General features: G+C 44.2%; 1 protein-coding gene across 2 annotated transcripts in view; it reads left to right on the top strand.

The window, feature by feature from the left end:
* Positions 1–14245, top strand: part of tnksa (tankyrase, TRF1-interacting ankyrin-related ADP-ribose polymerase a) — a 157149-nt gene that overhangs the window by 124953 nt on the left and 17951 nt on the right. For both annotated transcript variants that reach the window (XM_060840510.1, XM_060840501.1), the window contains 4 exons: positions 2261–2370; positions 10834–11022; positions 11190–11427; positions 13152–13234. In XM_060840510.1, coding sequence (XP_060696493.1) covers positions 2261–2370; positions 10834–11022; positions 11190–11427; positions 13152–13234 — 620 coding nt within the window. The remainder of the gene's footprint in view (positions 1–2260; positions 2371–10833; positions 11023–11189; positions 11428–13151; positions 13235–14245) is intronic.

Here is a 14245-nt window from a genome sequence, read left to right as displayed (position 1 = left end):
GGGTGGAGAGATAATGAGAGGAAGGTGGGGGTGGGGCTAAAGTAGCATAGAGTACAATTGGTGAATAGGGGTGAGGATGGAGGTGATATGTCAGGGAGGAGGGTGGAGTGGATAGGTGGAAAGGAAGATAGGCAGGTAGGACAAGTCATGGGGACAGTGCTGAGCTGGAAGTTTGGAGCTGGGGGAAGGGGAAATGAGGAAACTGGTGAAGTCCACAGTGATGCCCTGGGTTGAAGTGGGGTTGGGGTTGGGGTTGAAGGGCATCAATGAGGGCTTCACCAGTTTCCTCATTTCACCTTCCACCACCTCACCCCAGCTCCAAACTTCCAGCTCAGCACTGTCCCCATGACTTGTCCTACCTGCCTAACTTCCTTTCCGCCCATCTTCCTTTCCACCTAAACACTCCACCCTCCTCCCTGACCTATCACCTCCATCCCTACCCCCATTCACCTATTGTACTCTATACTACTTTCTCCCCACCCTGCAGGCACTCTGCCTCTATTCCTGATGAAGGGCTTTTGCCCAAAACATCGATTTTCTTGCTCCTCGGATGCTGCCTGAACTGCTGTGCTTTTCCAGCACCACACTAATCTAGAATCTAGTTTCCAGCATCTGCAGTCCTTGTTTTTACCTATCCTTCAGTGGAAAGCAAACCTGGTTAAACTTAAAGTGCCATGATTCAGTGGTAGCACTCATGCTTCTGTGTCATAAAGATCATAAAATCAAGTTCCACTACAGAAATTTGAGTGCATAATCAATACTGACACTCCAGTGCTGAACTGAGTGACTGCTGGAAGTGATATCTTTCAGATGAAAAACATGACTGAGCCGTATCTCTTTCCCCCTCAGGTGAACGTAAAGTATCCCATGATGTTATTCAGCAATGAGTTAGGAAATTGTTACTTCATTGGTGTTTGTGGGATGTTATTGCTTGAGCATTGATGTTTCCTATTACTATACTGGTTACACTTGATTGCTTAACAAGTCTCTTGGGGAACACTAATGCCAAGAAATAACAAAATTGAATTGAATTTATTGTCACACATGCCGAGGCACAGTAAAAGGCTTTGTCTTGCGAGCAACACCAGCAGAACACACAGTTAAGTAGCATAGATAGGTAAATAATAAGTAACAGCGGCAAAAACAAAAACACAAGTACAGGCAAATGCTAAGAGTTTGAGAGTCCATTCAGTATTCTAACTACAGTAGGGTAGAAACTGTTTCAAAACCGGCTGGTGCGTGTGTTCAGGCTTCTGTACCTTCTCCCCGATGGTAGAGGCTGTAGAAAAACATTGCCAGAGTGGGATGGGTCTTTAAGAATGCTGGCGGCCTTTCTTTGACAGCGGGCCTGGTAGATGGATTCTATAGATTGGCCTTAGTGATTGTTCAGGCCAAGTTCACCACTCTCTGTAACAGTCTCTGATATTGAATGGTACTGTTGCCATACCAGGTAGTGATACATCCAGACAGAATGCTCTCGATGGCACACCTATAAAAGTTGGGAAGGGTATTCGCCGTCATGCCAAATTTCCTCAGCTGCCTGAGGAAGAAGAGACATTGTTGGGCCTTTGTAACCAGTGCATCCACATGAAGAGTCCAAGAAAGCTTGTTGTGGATGACCACTCCCAGAGCTTGACACACTCCACTCGTTCCACCAGTGTGCTGTTAACGTGTAAGGAGGCATGAGTAACATCCCACTGAAAGTCAATAAGTTTCTTGGTTTTGCTGACATTGAGAGCTAGGTTGTTCTCAGTGCGCCATTTTCCTAGATCTTCCTCCTCCCGTCTGTAGTCTGTTTCGTCGCCATTTGAGATTCACCTGACATCAGCAAACTTGTAAATGCCATTAATCTGGTATTTGGCGATGCAGTCATGAGTATACGTGAAAGACACGATAAATTCAAATCAATTTCTTTATCAAATATGTATTGACAACAGATGATTAAACAAATCATTCCTTTTCAATGATTTGAAGTGGAGCTTCTGGTGATGTTGAAAGAGTCTTATGTGGCAATCACCTGACGCTAAATCACAATTCAACTACTGTGGCCACCTCTCATTTTCACAGCCCCAAACCACCATGCAAGAATAGACAGTTCATGATTTTGCATCTTATGTTGTATTAATATATTGTCCATAGGTGTTCTTCTGATCAGGAAGTTCCTAAAATATCTAATTCTGTAAAATGTAGCACACGGACTATCCCATAATTGGCTGATAAAATATGTACCATTTTTAATTATTCTGTTTTTATTTCACAGCTGGCTACAATAACCTTGAAGTTGCTGATTATCTTCTCGAGCATGGTGCAGATGTTAACGCACAAGATAAAGGAGGCTTGATTCCTCTTCATAATGCAGCATCCTATGGGGTAAGAAAATGCTGAATTATCACTTGCCACTAAACTCCATGAGCTCCTTTTTCCAGCGTCTTGGAGCTCAATTATTATTTGGGAGTGTAGAGAGATTTCTAACTTTTTAAAATTGGCCCACAAATGTTTCTTTCTCCCTTCCCTAATTAGGAAATTGCCTGACTGGCCTTGCCATCTTCTTGCCTCCTTCCCCTCTCTTGTCTGGCCTTTATTCCCCCTCCCCCTGTCATGGTTGACCATGCCTTTTAAGAATGACCAGGAAACGCAGAGGAATCCTCAAGATGAGGAACCTTTATTTGCGAACAAAAGCTCTGACCATCAGAGAAGTCACCCTGATTGTCCACAAGTGGCGAGACTACTCTATTGATTGTTTTTCTAAAAGCAATGCCCCATTTGCGTTAGTATAATCAATTGCACTAAGCCTACATTATATCCCCTTAACCAATCAGCCTCTGCCACAGTTGTCTTCTGGATTGCTGCAGTCCATCATGGTCACCTTCCTTCACCTTTTGTCACCTGATAGGCCGCAGTCATGCAAGACTGACTCAAGCACACAAACCAGACCGTACACTTATGCAACATCCCAGCATGTAGGGGAGATTTCGTACAATATACTCACCCTTACTTTGTAGTTATATAACCCATGTTTACCATATATTCCCACCCACTTTGAGACCCATTGGTTATGGGTTTCAGAGAAAGAACACAATGAGCCAGACCTTCTTAAACCAATTCATGTAGTTGCAGTCCCGAAAGTGGGCGGAAAAAGTTTAGAAGTTCAATTCTCAAAGGATTCTTCCTTTATCCCTAGAATAACCAGGCCAAAGACCCATCCCTCAATGTCAGGACAGGAAAAAAGACCAAGAAGCCTTCACAAACTAAATTTAAGGACAAAAAGAGACAGGGAAAAAATAGTTAGCCGTATCCCCACAAGCCTTCTGCACTTCATTGGACAGCAGATGAAGCGTTGGAACCTTCTCTAATGGGAGATGGCTCAGAACAGACCGGCACAATGAGTTGTTTTGCAGCAATGCATACTAAAAAAGACTTAATGAGAGGTAAAGCACAGCATAGCACAATAGCAAGGACCAGTAACATAATAGCAGCAATGATTCCAATCTTGCCAAACCAAGCTCCCCATCCTCCCAAAACACTGTCTTACCGGTCAAAAGAACGGATGACCAGACCCTGCATTTGCCTTGAGCTGTCTTCCCAGATTTCTCAGCTTGTCCATCGCCTTAGTAAACGACCCCTCCGGACTAGTATTATTAGCTATGAAGGTACAGCAACGTTCCCCAAACATTACACAGATACAGCCTTTCTCAGTTAACAGCTAGTCCAAGGCCTGCCTATTTTGCAATGCCATTTAGCTGATTGCATCCACCTACTCTCAACTGCTGAGGGGGCATCATCAGTGTAATTAATAAATCTCTCCTGGTTATAGTAAATATAATTAATCCATTCAGCATTCCTGCTAACACCAATGGCAGGGATAAGTGCTTCCCAGCCCGCAGCAATCTCGTTTCTGGCCTTGAACTCATTAGAGATGCCTCTTTGCTGCCCCATACTGTCAATGCGGATCACCGGGTCAGGGACATAATCTTTCCTATGGTGAAGCAGGGTCCGTTGAAGTGGTGTGTCAAACTGAGCCTTTGGGGAGGTAACAATTTCCTGGTAGCATCACGCGGGTGCAGGTGCCTCCTCATTCCAGGGGAAGTGTTGGCCTCAATCCTCCTTCCATGCCACACAGGATAAGCTGGGCATCCAATGCACGATCTGGGGGTGGGACACCTGCAACAGGCACTACGCTGGGTATGACATGTCTGGGTGCATCTTCCCACAGAGTGAACAACCAGGATGTCACCATGCCGTGTGAAACACTCAAAGCCCAAATGGTGACAGAGGGCAAGGGCCTCTATTGATAACATATGATTGTCTTTGAACGTAGACCAAGGAGTACTGTAATACATTTTCGGATGAGTTCACTTTGATCATTTTGGGGAGATATCTGGTACAATACACATCAATATGGGCAATAGGGCGTATTGCTAGTACTGTTGAGGTAACACGTGTCGTTTACGTTGCAGCGTTTTCCTCTGCAAGGTGTAATCACATTAGGGCATTGCCTATCACATTGACCGATGTAAAGCTCTCGCCATTGTAAATACGTAGAGGAATTATAGGGCACAGAAACAACATGACGTACTGGTTTGTCCTTAGCACACAGCAGTCCCTTGCCGCCAAGACAGCCATGTAATTTGCCCACTTATGCCCAGTAGTTATTGTGGGCATGTAGCCATGAGAGGGAAGTGAGATGCACACTCCTGACTTGTTTAGGATGATCTTTTAGGTGCTGAGAGGCCTTGGTCCTGCCAGGTCAGATCTCCCAAGTCTACACATGGGTAGACAGGTGTGGTACCAGAAAAAGGGGCATCAATGGGTGTCTTCAACTCAGCACTAGCCACACCATCAGGAGAAAGGCTGCCTCCCACAACCTCATTGTCTGCATCTCCTAAGATATCCGCTTCACTGCAGATCCCACCTGCGAACTGAGTCTTTAGAGGGTGTTGTCTCTGCCCATCTACTGAATCTATCAATCACCACCAACAGAAATCTTTTCCCTCTCACCATCTTTATCATGTCCACATAGTCAATCAGCAAATGTTTAAACGATCCTTCGATTACTGGTATGTGACCTGTACAGGTCAATATTCCCTTTCTAACATTATTCTGAGTCCATACCCCCCATTGTGACAGGATGTAATCCAATGAAGCTTATAGGTAAGGTGACCAAAACCTGTCGTTTTTATCTTCCTTATGACTTCCCCCGTCTTGCACAATGATGTACCTCTGAATGAGAACAGTTAACAGAGGGATAGGCACAACCCACAAACCTTCATCCATGCTCCACAGGCTGCCCTGGTCTCGCCTTTGCTCCTCTTTGTCTGTGGTCAGTGCCATAATCCGTTGGCAATGCTGTATGGGGTCACCATTGCTTTTCTTGAAGCTGCTTTGCTACCAAACGGCTCTGAAGAGGTGGCACACTCCATGGGCATAGCCTGAATCCATATAGATATCTGCTTTCTCACCTTCCATCAATTCACGCTGCCGTCGGGGCTTTAATCTCTGCTAATTGGGCTGAATAGGGTTGCGGACAATTGTCTTAAACTGAGACTGTTTCTGTTGCACAACCAAGAATCCTGCATGATTTCCATCATAGTCTCTGTAGCATCAGCCATCTACAAATAGAACCTTTTTATTGCCATGGGCTTGCAGGTCAGATTGTAAATCCGACCTCAGTTTAGCAAATGTCTTCACTTCCCTTACGCAAGCATGGGGACCGTCCTCATACTCCAGTGGGACACATCTCTGTATAGCTATGTCCAGAAAAGTCAGTAACAGCCGATGTCCTGGTCGGTGTTAAAACAAATTGGCCTTTATCCAACAGTTCTGCTACCTTGTGGTGTGTATACAGAACTACAGGATAACCCATTGTTATGGAGGATGCTTTCTCATACTCAATGTGCTGCTGCCACTCCCTGGTAGCAAGGAGGATATCCCTGCGCCACATCGTCCAGTTTGGAACTCTAATATGCAATCGGCTGCTTTGCCTTTCCCACGCCTGTCTCCTGCATGAGCATTGCAGTAACGTAACCCTTCTGGCTATTGGACAGAGGTGACAAATCTTTCATAATTGGGCAAGGCTAAAGCTGGAACCGACTGCAGTGCCTGATTAAGGGTGTTGAAAGCCGTCTCGGCTTCCTCATCCCACCACAGAACACTCTTTAAGTTTGTAAGTCCAGCCTTCTTCATGATTTTCCATAGGGGTGCCGTAATTTCAGCATATTCCCCAATCCAGTCCAAACAGAATCCTGCTATTCCCAAAAATGCCATCATCTGCCCTACTGTCACCGGTTTGGGGGCTCTAGCTAACCCCTTGGTCTGATCTGGCGCTATCAACTTGGTGCCTTTTGATATCGCCCTGCCCAAATACTCAACCTGCTGTTTGCAGAATTGCAGCTTTCTCCTCGAGACCATGTGACCTCCATCCGATAACGTTTCTAGCAGAAAAATAGTATCTGTTCGCATTGCTCCTGACTGTCAAGCAGACCAGCAGATCGTCAACATCTAGATTAAGGTACTGTCCAATGAGACCCCCTTCAAGGTCTGCCTTCAACACTTGAGTAAACACCTGCAGTGAGTGCTTAAATCCCACGGCATTCTAGTGTAAATGTATTGAGTACCTCTATAAGTAAATGCTAACAAATAGCGGCAGTAATCCACCGGTGGAATACTGAAAAAAGCAGAAGATAGATTAATCACTGAAAACCAAGCTGCTTCAGGTGGTACATTGGTCAACAGCGTATGCAGGTTTGGAACTACTGTCGGCCAGTTTTCCACAACTTTGTTCACTGCTCTCAGATCATACACAAGTCTCCATTTAGATCCATCTGCTTAAAGCACAGGCAACAGCAGAGTGTTACAGGGGCTGGTCATTTCCCTGAGTATCCCTGCCCTGTATCGTTGGCGCTATTCCTTCTAGGTGGAATCACCCCCTACTTCAACCGTATTTCTACCGGACTTGCTGATTTAATTTTCCCCCATCTGTGTCATGTTGGCAGTTGGCAATGCATCCAACCTTTGATCCGAATGGTGACTATCTTCACTAAGTATCACCAGCATATCTCGTTGGGGAGTCACCTTGACTTCCTTTGGGTTCCCCACTATCTCTCTACATGCTGCAGTCCTAACGTAGTCGCTATTGCCAGATATCCCTACCCCTGGAGTCACCACCTGGCAGTCACTAACTGCTTCTGCTTGTTTTACCATGGGTCCCAAGTCCTAAGACTGGTGTCTCCTCATTTACTAACATAGTCATATGGGGTACGGTACCTGGTGCACTATACCATTTATCCAGAAAATTGTTTTTTTATGTGCAAGGCTGCTCCCTGACTGCCTATTATTATAGCTTTGCTCATTAAGTGTTGCTGGGTGGCAACCTCACAGTGCCATTGCCCTTCCAGCACTTCATTCTGAGTTTCGTCAAATATTACTGTGCAATACAGTTCAGATTTGGGTGGTCTAGCCTTAGGTAGTGCAGCTAGAATGTCTTCCTTCCATTTTTCCCAAATGCACCAATCTATGCCTCCTATCCAATACACATTAGCATGTCTAGCTTCATACATTCTCAACTGGGTACTTGCTCTTTCAACACTTAAGCATTTTTGGGTACATTCCAATTTCAAGTTTTAGCAAAGCATCCCTGCCCAGCAAATTAATCGACGTACCCTTGAACGCTAGTACTGGCAGGACGATTTCTTTGCTACCCGTTTTTAAACTGACTGGAACTGCAAATTGTGCTAATTGCGGTTTTGCCGAGAATCCTATAGTTTAACAAATTTTCCTGACGTGGGAAGGTGGGAGTCATGTTGCGGTTGAACGCCGGTGTGTACAGCTCCAATGTCAATCATTAGTGGCACCAACCGTCCCTGTAGACTAACGTGTACAATAGGTTCCTGCTCAGCCTCCCGAATAACCTGTGGGTACAGTCCCTTCCCACTTAGCACCCCTAGCACGACCCGTATGGGTTCGCAGGCCCTTTGGGACCTTGAGCCATAAAAAGCGGATTTTCTTCGTGCATTTGTCCTTGCTGGAACAGAGCAGACCAGGACCTGTTAGTACAGTCCCATCTCAAGTAGCTTGGTTGGTTGCACCCCAACATCCTGCTTCCGGCCTTTCTGTGCCCAATTCCTCATTAAACCCCTTTGACCCCTTCCCGGGGTCGCCAGTTCTGTTTTGGCTGTTGTCTCATTTTATTTTGCCCTTGATACAACATTTGTGGAAAAGCTCCACCAAAGACATTTGCCTTTGGCATGGGGTTTTCTGGCCTTGCCGGGCAGCATAATGGGGTCCTCCCTGGGTTGGCATTTTGTTCATTTCAGTGACGACTATTGAATCAGTTGTCATTGGCAACATTGTTTTGCCTTTTTCTCTCTCTCTCTCTCTGTTCCTCGAGCTATGTTTGTGCTGGCTTTCTCTGCACAGCCTCCTGTTGGTTGGCCAGTTTTTGTGTCTCTGGTATTTTTCGACAGCATGAACTACATGGTCTCTGAATTCTGGGTGGGTAATTGACGTCAGACCTATCACCACCTCCAGTCCCGACTTGACTTCAGGGGGCATAGCGTCGACAATGGCCGTGCGGAGCATCGTGGTCAGCAGCTGGTTACCTTCCACATCCTGTTCCGTTTTGAACCTCCACTTTATTTTAGGTGGTTTTCTAAATAGGCAGCTGGGTTTTCAGTGTCTCTCAGCGGATCCCCTATCAGAGCCTTGGGATCAGTTTTAGGTGGTAGCAGTCTGAGAGCCTGCCAGACCCTCTGTCTCACTTGGTCAGACCTAGCACCACCAATCCTTGGATTGTCCACTACATTCTTCAAACCAGCTCAATCCGTTATCGCTCTCAACTTTGGGAGTTCCACATTTCTTGGAGATTCTCACGATGTCATTTTTTGATACTGGGAATTTTTTTACTTAATATTCAACTACAGTTCCTTTACACATCCTGACGTATATTTCAGTCCAGCTAACACATTGTCTCTGTTCTCACAGCTCTCGCTCCGTTGTCTTGTCAATAATTATTCATATTCCCTAATTCTACAACTTGTATTCGTCTCTTATTAACTTTCAGTCCCTAAACTTCCTTGGTTTCAACTAATTAATAAAGACAATCTATCTTCATTCATTCTGCCTATGCAGACCCCTATTTAGGGCAGTATCCGCAGAACTCCCTATCCTGCCCAAGCAGACCCCTACTATTCTAGGGCGGTATCCGCAGGAGTTTCTATTTTACCTCAGTCGTTCCTGAGACAGTATTTATGAGGACTTTTTCCTGCCCTTTCCATTCAGCTCCTTGTTACCTGCCAGATGATATCCACGGGGACTTACCAACATCATGTAGAATTTTATTTCAGACAATTTCTAATCCCACTTACCCCACTGTGCAGTTACCTTGACCAATCCTCTGAGTCTCTCCACGTTTCAATTTATCATCAGACTTGTTGGATCTTTGGATCGGAGAGACCCTCCTTCAGCTTTCCTGAACTTCTGCATCCCCGAGGACCTCCCTACTCAACAAAGCCTAGTCCAAATTGACAGCAAAACGCTTACCTCTTTTAGTGGGTGGGCCACCCTTATTCTGTCAGGCCTGGGAGAATCCCTGATGGACTGGGAAGCACTCATAGGCTGCCGCCCCTTTTGGGTAGGTCTCTTTCCAATCCTGCTGACTCGGCCAATTTTGTTGTGGTTGACCACGCCTTTTACGAATGACCAGGAGCTGCAGAGGATTTCTCGAGATGAGAAACCTTTATTTGCAAACACAAGCTCTGACCATCAGAGAGGTCATCCCTGATTGCCCCCAAGTGGCAAAGGTACTCTATTGTTTGTTTTCTAAAAGCCATGCCCTAACCCCATTACATTAGCATAACCAATTGCACTAAGCCTACATTATATCCCCTTAACCAATCGGACTGTATTGCTACAGCCCATCACGTTGTGCTGTGGTCATCTTTCTTAATCTTTTTTGTCACCTGATAGGCCGCAGTCATGCGAGGCTGATTCAAGCATGCAAACCAGACCTTACACTTACACAACATCCCCCCCTGGGAGATTTCGTACAATACACTCACTCTTACTTTGTAGTTCTATACTCATTTACCATACCATCTCCCCATCCCACCTGGCCTCACCTCACTCTTCAGCCTTGGCGTTCCTGGCTTCATCTGACTCTTCTCTTTGCTATTGCCTGTATGCCAGAAATCAGTCAGTGCAAGTGGTTCTGATGGGTGCAGAACTAATCACAGTAGCAAAGGCAAACAATTTAAGTCTGAGGTGAGGTGAAATTCTTCATTCAGATTTTTGAATCTTTGGAATGCTATGTCCCAGAGGGTTCGGAAAGCTCAGTCATTAAGTACCTTTAAGACAGAAGTTGCAAGGATTTCTAGTTATTGATAACATTAAGAGTTATGGGTTTAGCGCAGAATTATAGCATTGAAATAGATAGACAATCAGCCTTGATTTGAGAATGGTGAAACAGCCTGTGCAGCTGAATGGTTTCCTCCTGCTCCTGGGTTCTATGTCCAGCTGCTGTCTGCACTAACCAACCTCAGCCACCAGATGGAGTCTTGAGGTAAGTTTTTATTGAAGCATTGTATGATGCATTTTGTTTTGTAAATTATTTCAGCTAAGAATGCACTGCTGCACATATACAGTAAGGTATCTCAGTTTTGACGTTGCCTTTTCAGGGTGACAAATGTCAGAAGGAACCTATTGACTCTTGTGGAAGTCATGCTTCACTTAAAATTGCTTCACTTAAGATTGCAGTTTTCATGAATGCAGTCACAACTTGCAAGTGCAGAGTTTATGGGTAAAATTACATTTTGAGTCCTTGCTTTGCTTTCCTTTCAGCATGTGGATATTGCAGCCCTTCTGATCAAATACAACACCTGTGTCAACGCAACTGACAAATGGGCCTTCACTCCATTGCATGAAGCAGCACAGAAAGGAAGGACACAACTCTGTGCTCTGCTGCTGGCTCATGGGGCAGACCCTACCATGAAGAACCAGGAAGGCCAGACTCCTTTGGATTTGGCTACAGTATGTTCAAAATTCAAAGCAGTGACAAGTATTTAATTTACATTTTGCTAGTGTGTTTATGATGCATAATGAGCTGTGAGAGTTAGCAGTTAATATTTTAAAGTTTTTAGTGTATTTAAAATTTCTCAGGGTGAAAACATAAATGTTCTTGTTTTTTCTTATTTCAGGCTGATGATATCAGGGCCTTGCTTATTGATGCTATGCCACCCGAAGCCCTTCCTAGTTGTTATAAACCTCAGGCAACTGTTGTTAGTGCAGCAGTGATCTCTCCAGCCTCGACTCCCTCTTGTTTGTCTGCTGCTAGTAGTGTAGATAACCTGACTGGCCCACTCGCAGAGCTAGCTGTTAATGGTGCCTCCGGTGCAGCTGATGGAGCTACAGGCAATGAAAGAAAAGAAGGGGAAGGTAGGTTGACTGAAAATTGATGGCCATTAAAAACAAAGTTCTGCAGCTGCTAGAGATGTGAAATCTAAACAAATGTGCTGGAGAGACGCACCTGGTCAGGCAGCATCTGTGGAGTGAGGAATAGAGTTAACATGTTGTGTTCACATTGACTCTTCAAAAGTTGAAGAAGGCTGGAAAATTGATAGTATAATGCCTTTGATAAAAGTGCAATGCAGATCGATTTGGACAGAAGGTAAGGTAGCCCAGGTGAAAAGCAGGTGTCAGTAGCTGAAAATAGGTTTGCTGTCAGCAGAGCTGACCTGTGTAAATAAGAACCTTGGGGGGTGTGGGTGTAATCAAAGTGGAAGAACATTGTTCACAGCTTGAAGTTACTGAACCCCTGTCATACTCTGGAGACTCATGTACCTAAGTGGAAAATGTAGTGCTGTTCATCAAACTTGTTAGTCTTCACTGGAGCACTGCAGCAAGCCTCGGGCAAAAATGTTAGTACGAGGCAAGTTGGTGTGTTGAAATGGCAAGTAGCTCAATGATTGAGTCATTCTTATGGGCAGAAGAGGTATTTCACAAAGCAGTCAGCAAGTCTGCCAGTGAAGAGGCAACTGCATTCTGAGCAGCAATTACAAAAGAAAGAAGGAAAAATAAATTGCCACTTTACCTGGAAGATGTGTTTACGGCCTTGGGGAGGGAGCTGGTAAAAGGATAAGTGTTACATTTTTAAAAATTGTATGAGGAATACGGTGTGTTTTGGGGGTCAGAGGAAGGTGGCTGAAGAAGTGTTAGAAATGACAGGAGTTGACTAGGCTGTCATGGAGAGAACAGTGCCTGCAGAATGCTTGTGGGGCAAGGGAACATAGGTGATTTGATTTGATTTGTTGTCACGTGTACCTGAGTACAGTGAAAAGCTTTGTTTGCAAGCAGTACAGGCAAATCATGATAAGCAAGGACATACAGATCATAGGGTTAAAAAAACTTTGACAGAATGAGAACTTGCATTTAAAAGTGTAGAGTGGTTATAAGAAATGTGAGAGTTAAATCTGCTGTAGGGAGCTCCTAAGGAGTCACCCTGTGTCCGACCATCTTGAATCTGAGATATGTTTGGGAGAGGGATCCTGGTTTGAGATGACAGTCAATCTTGAATGCAGAGATTAGAGGGGTGAAGGTTAGGAAAAGGGGAGCCCAGGAGGAAAAGTAGCAGGTAAGGGCAGAAATGGTGGGAATGATTCTGATATGGCTGAGGACCATCAGCCACAGTGGTGAGGAATCTGTTTCAATGATGCCCCCTTCCAGAGGGAAGATTCCGACATAGACACGTGCAGTCCATGTGTAGACGTAACCCAGAGTGTTGTAAAAAAGACAGTTCCAGGATTTTGATCTAGCAAAAGTGAAGAACCATCTGTATAATTCCACATAGCTTGGCTTGAAGGGGACTTTCACATCCTGGTGTTCCCAAGCATCCATAATCATCATCCTTGAGATAGTAAAGGTCTTGGGCTTGTTGAGATGTTTGTAAAAGGATTCCATAGCACAAGTGGGAAGCAAATAATGGGAATTCTGATGCCCTGACAACATTAGTCATATTGCTGTTTGTTCTATTACATGTGAAGTGCATTAGTGTAGTGTGAAACTTTGATAACACGCTATAATAATGTGGATCGGTTTTTTTCTTGTGCATTTAATATTCATTCTTTTAATCTGATATTGAAACATATAAATATTTTTTGCAGTTACTGTGCTTGACATGAACATAAATCAGTTCCTTAAGAGTCTAGGCTTGGAACACTTGCGGGATATATTTGAAAGGGAACAGGTAAGTGAAAATAAAACAGAAATTTTGGGAATGCTCAGGTCAGGCAGCATCTGTGGAGAAAAAAAAACTAATGGTCAGTTCAGTGATCTTTCAGCAAAATGGGAAAAGTTAGATTTAATCAGTTTTAAGCAAGTACAGAGCCAGAAAAACAAAAGGTTGGAATATGGAGAGCAAGGGAATGGACTTTAATGTGTTGAAAGACAGGAGAGATTGAAAAACAAAAGGCATGATGGTGAAAGGCAAAGGAGGTAATTGTGGATCAAGTTTGAAGAAACAAAATTTGGATCTCGGGGAGGTTTACATATTGTAGAATCGTCACCAGATATCACCTCCAAAAAAATGGGAGCAGAGGTTAAGATCTGAACTTGTTTCTGTATTGAGTTCGTAAGATAATGAGCTTAAATTCAGTTTTATTTGAAGAATGTAGGAGATTGAACAAGAACAGAATACAGCACAGAAACAGGCCCTTTGGTCCACCAAGACTTGGGCTTTATTCCTAGTCCTTATTTAGACCTGTGAATTATTGCCCATACACAGTTTCCGTCTGTCTGTTTGTCTCTGTTCATGTGTTTATCAAGATGGATCTTCAACATTTGGAGGAATTAATGGTGCAGAGATTTCAGAAGAGAAGGGACAGGATACCTGGGATCACGTATACTAAACAGAGGTGTTCATCAAAGTGAATATTCAGTCTGTATTTGGTCCGTTTCCCCCAGGAACAATGCATCTCCTGCACTTACACAGGAAAGTGTAGTGGGAAGAGGGACAGTTATTGAGTAAATAAGGAGTGAACTATGATGTTGCAGAAGTATTTACTGAGAGGAAGATGTGAAAGTCTCCCTTTCAAGAATCGAGTAGTTTTATTTGTCATTTCTACCATATACAACTGATAGAGTAAAAACAAAACAGCATTCCTCCAGGACCAAGGTACTACATGGACAATACAAACTACACAGCCAACTTGTTTAAAACTTTGAAAAGCCATTTTTTTTCAGCTCCAGGATTTGACAA

This window comes from Hemiscyllium ocellatum, chromosome 2, assembly GCF_020745735.1.
Source record: "Hemiscyllium ocellatum isolate sHemOce1 chromosome 2, sHemOce1.pat.X.cur, whole genome shotgun sequence".
Lineage (NCBI taxonomy): Eukaryota > Metazoa > Chordata > Chondrichthyes > Orectolobiformes > Hemiscylliidae > Hemiscyllium > Hemiscyllium ocellatum.
Note: the sequence above shows the minus strand (reverse complement) of the source record. Positions and strands in the feature narration are given on the sequence as shown.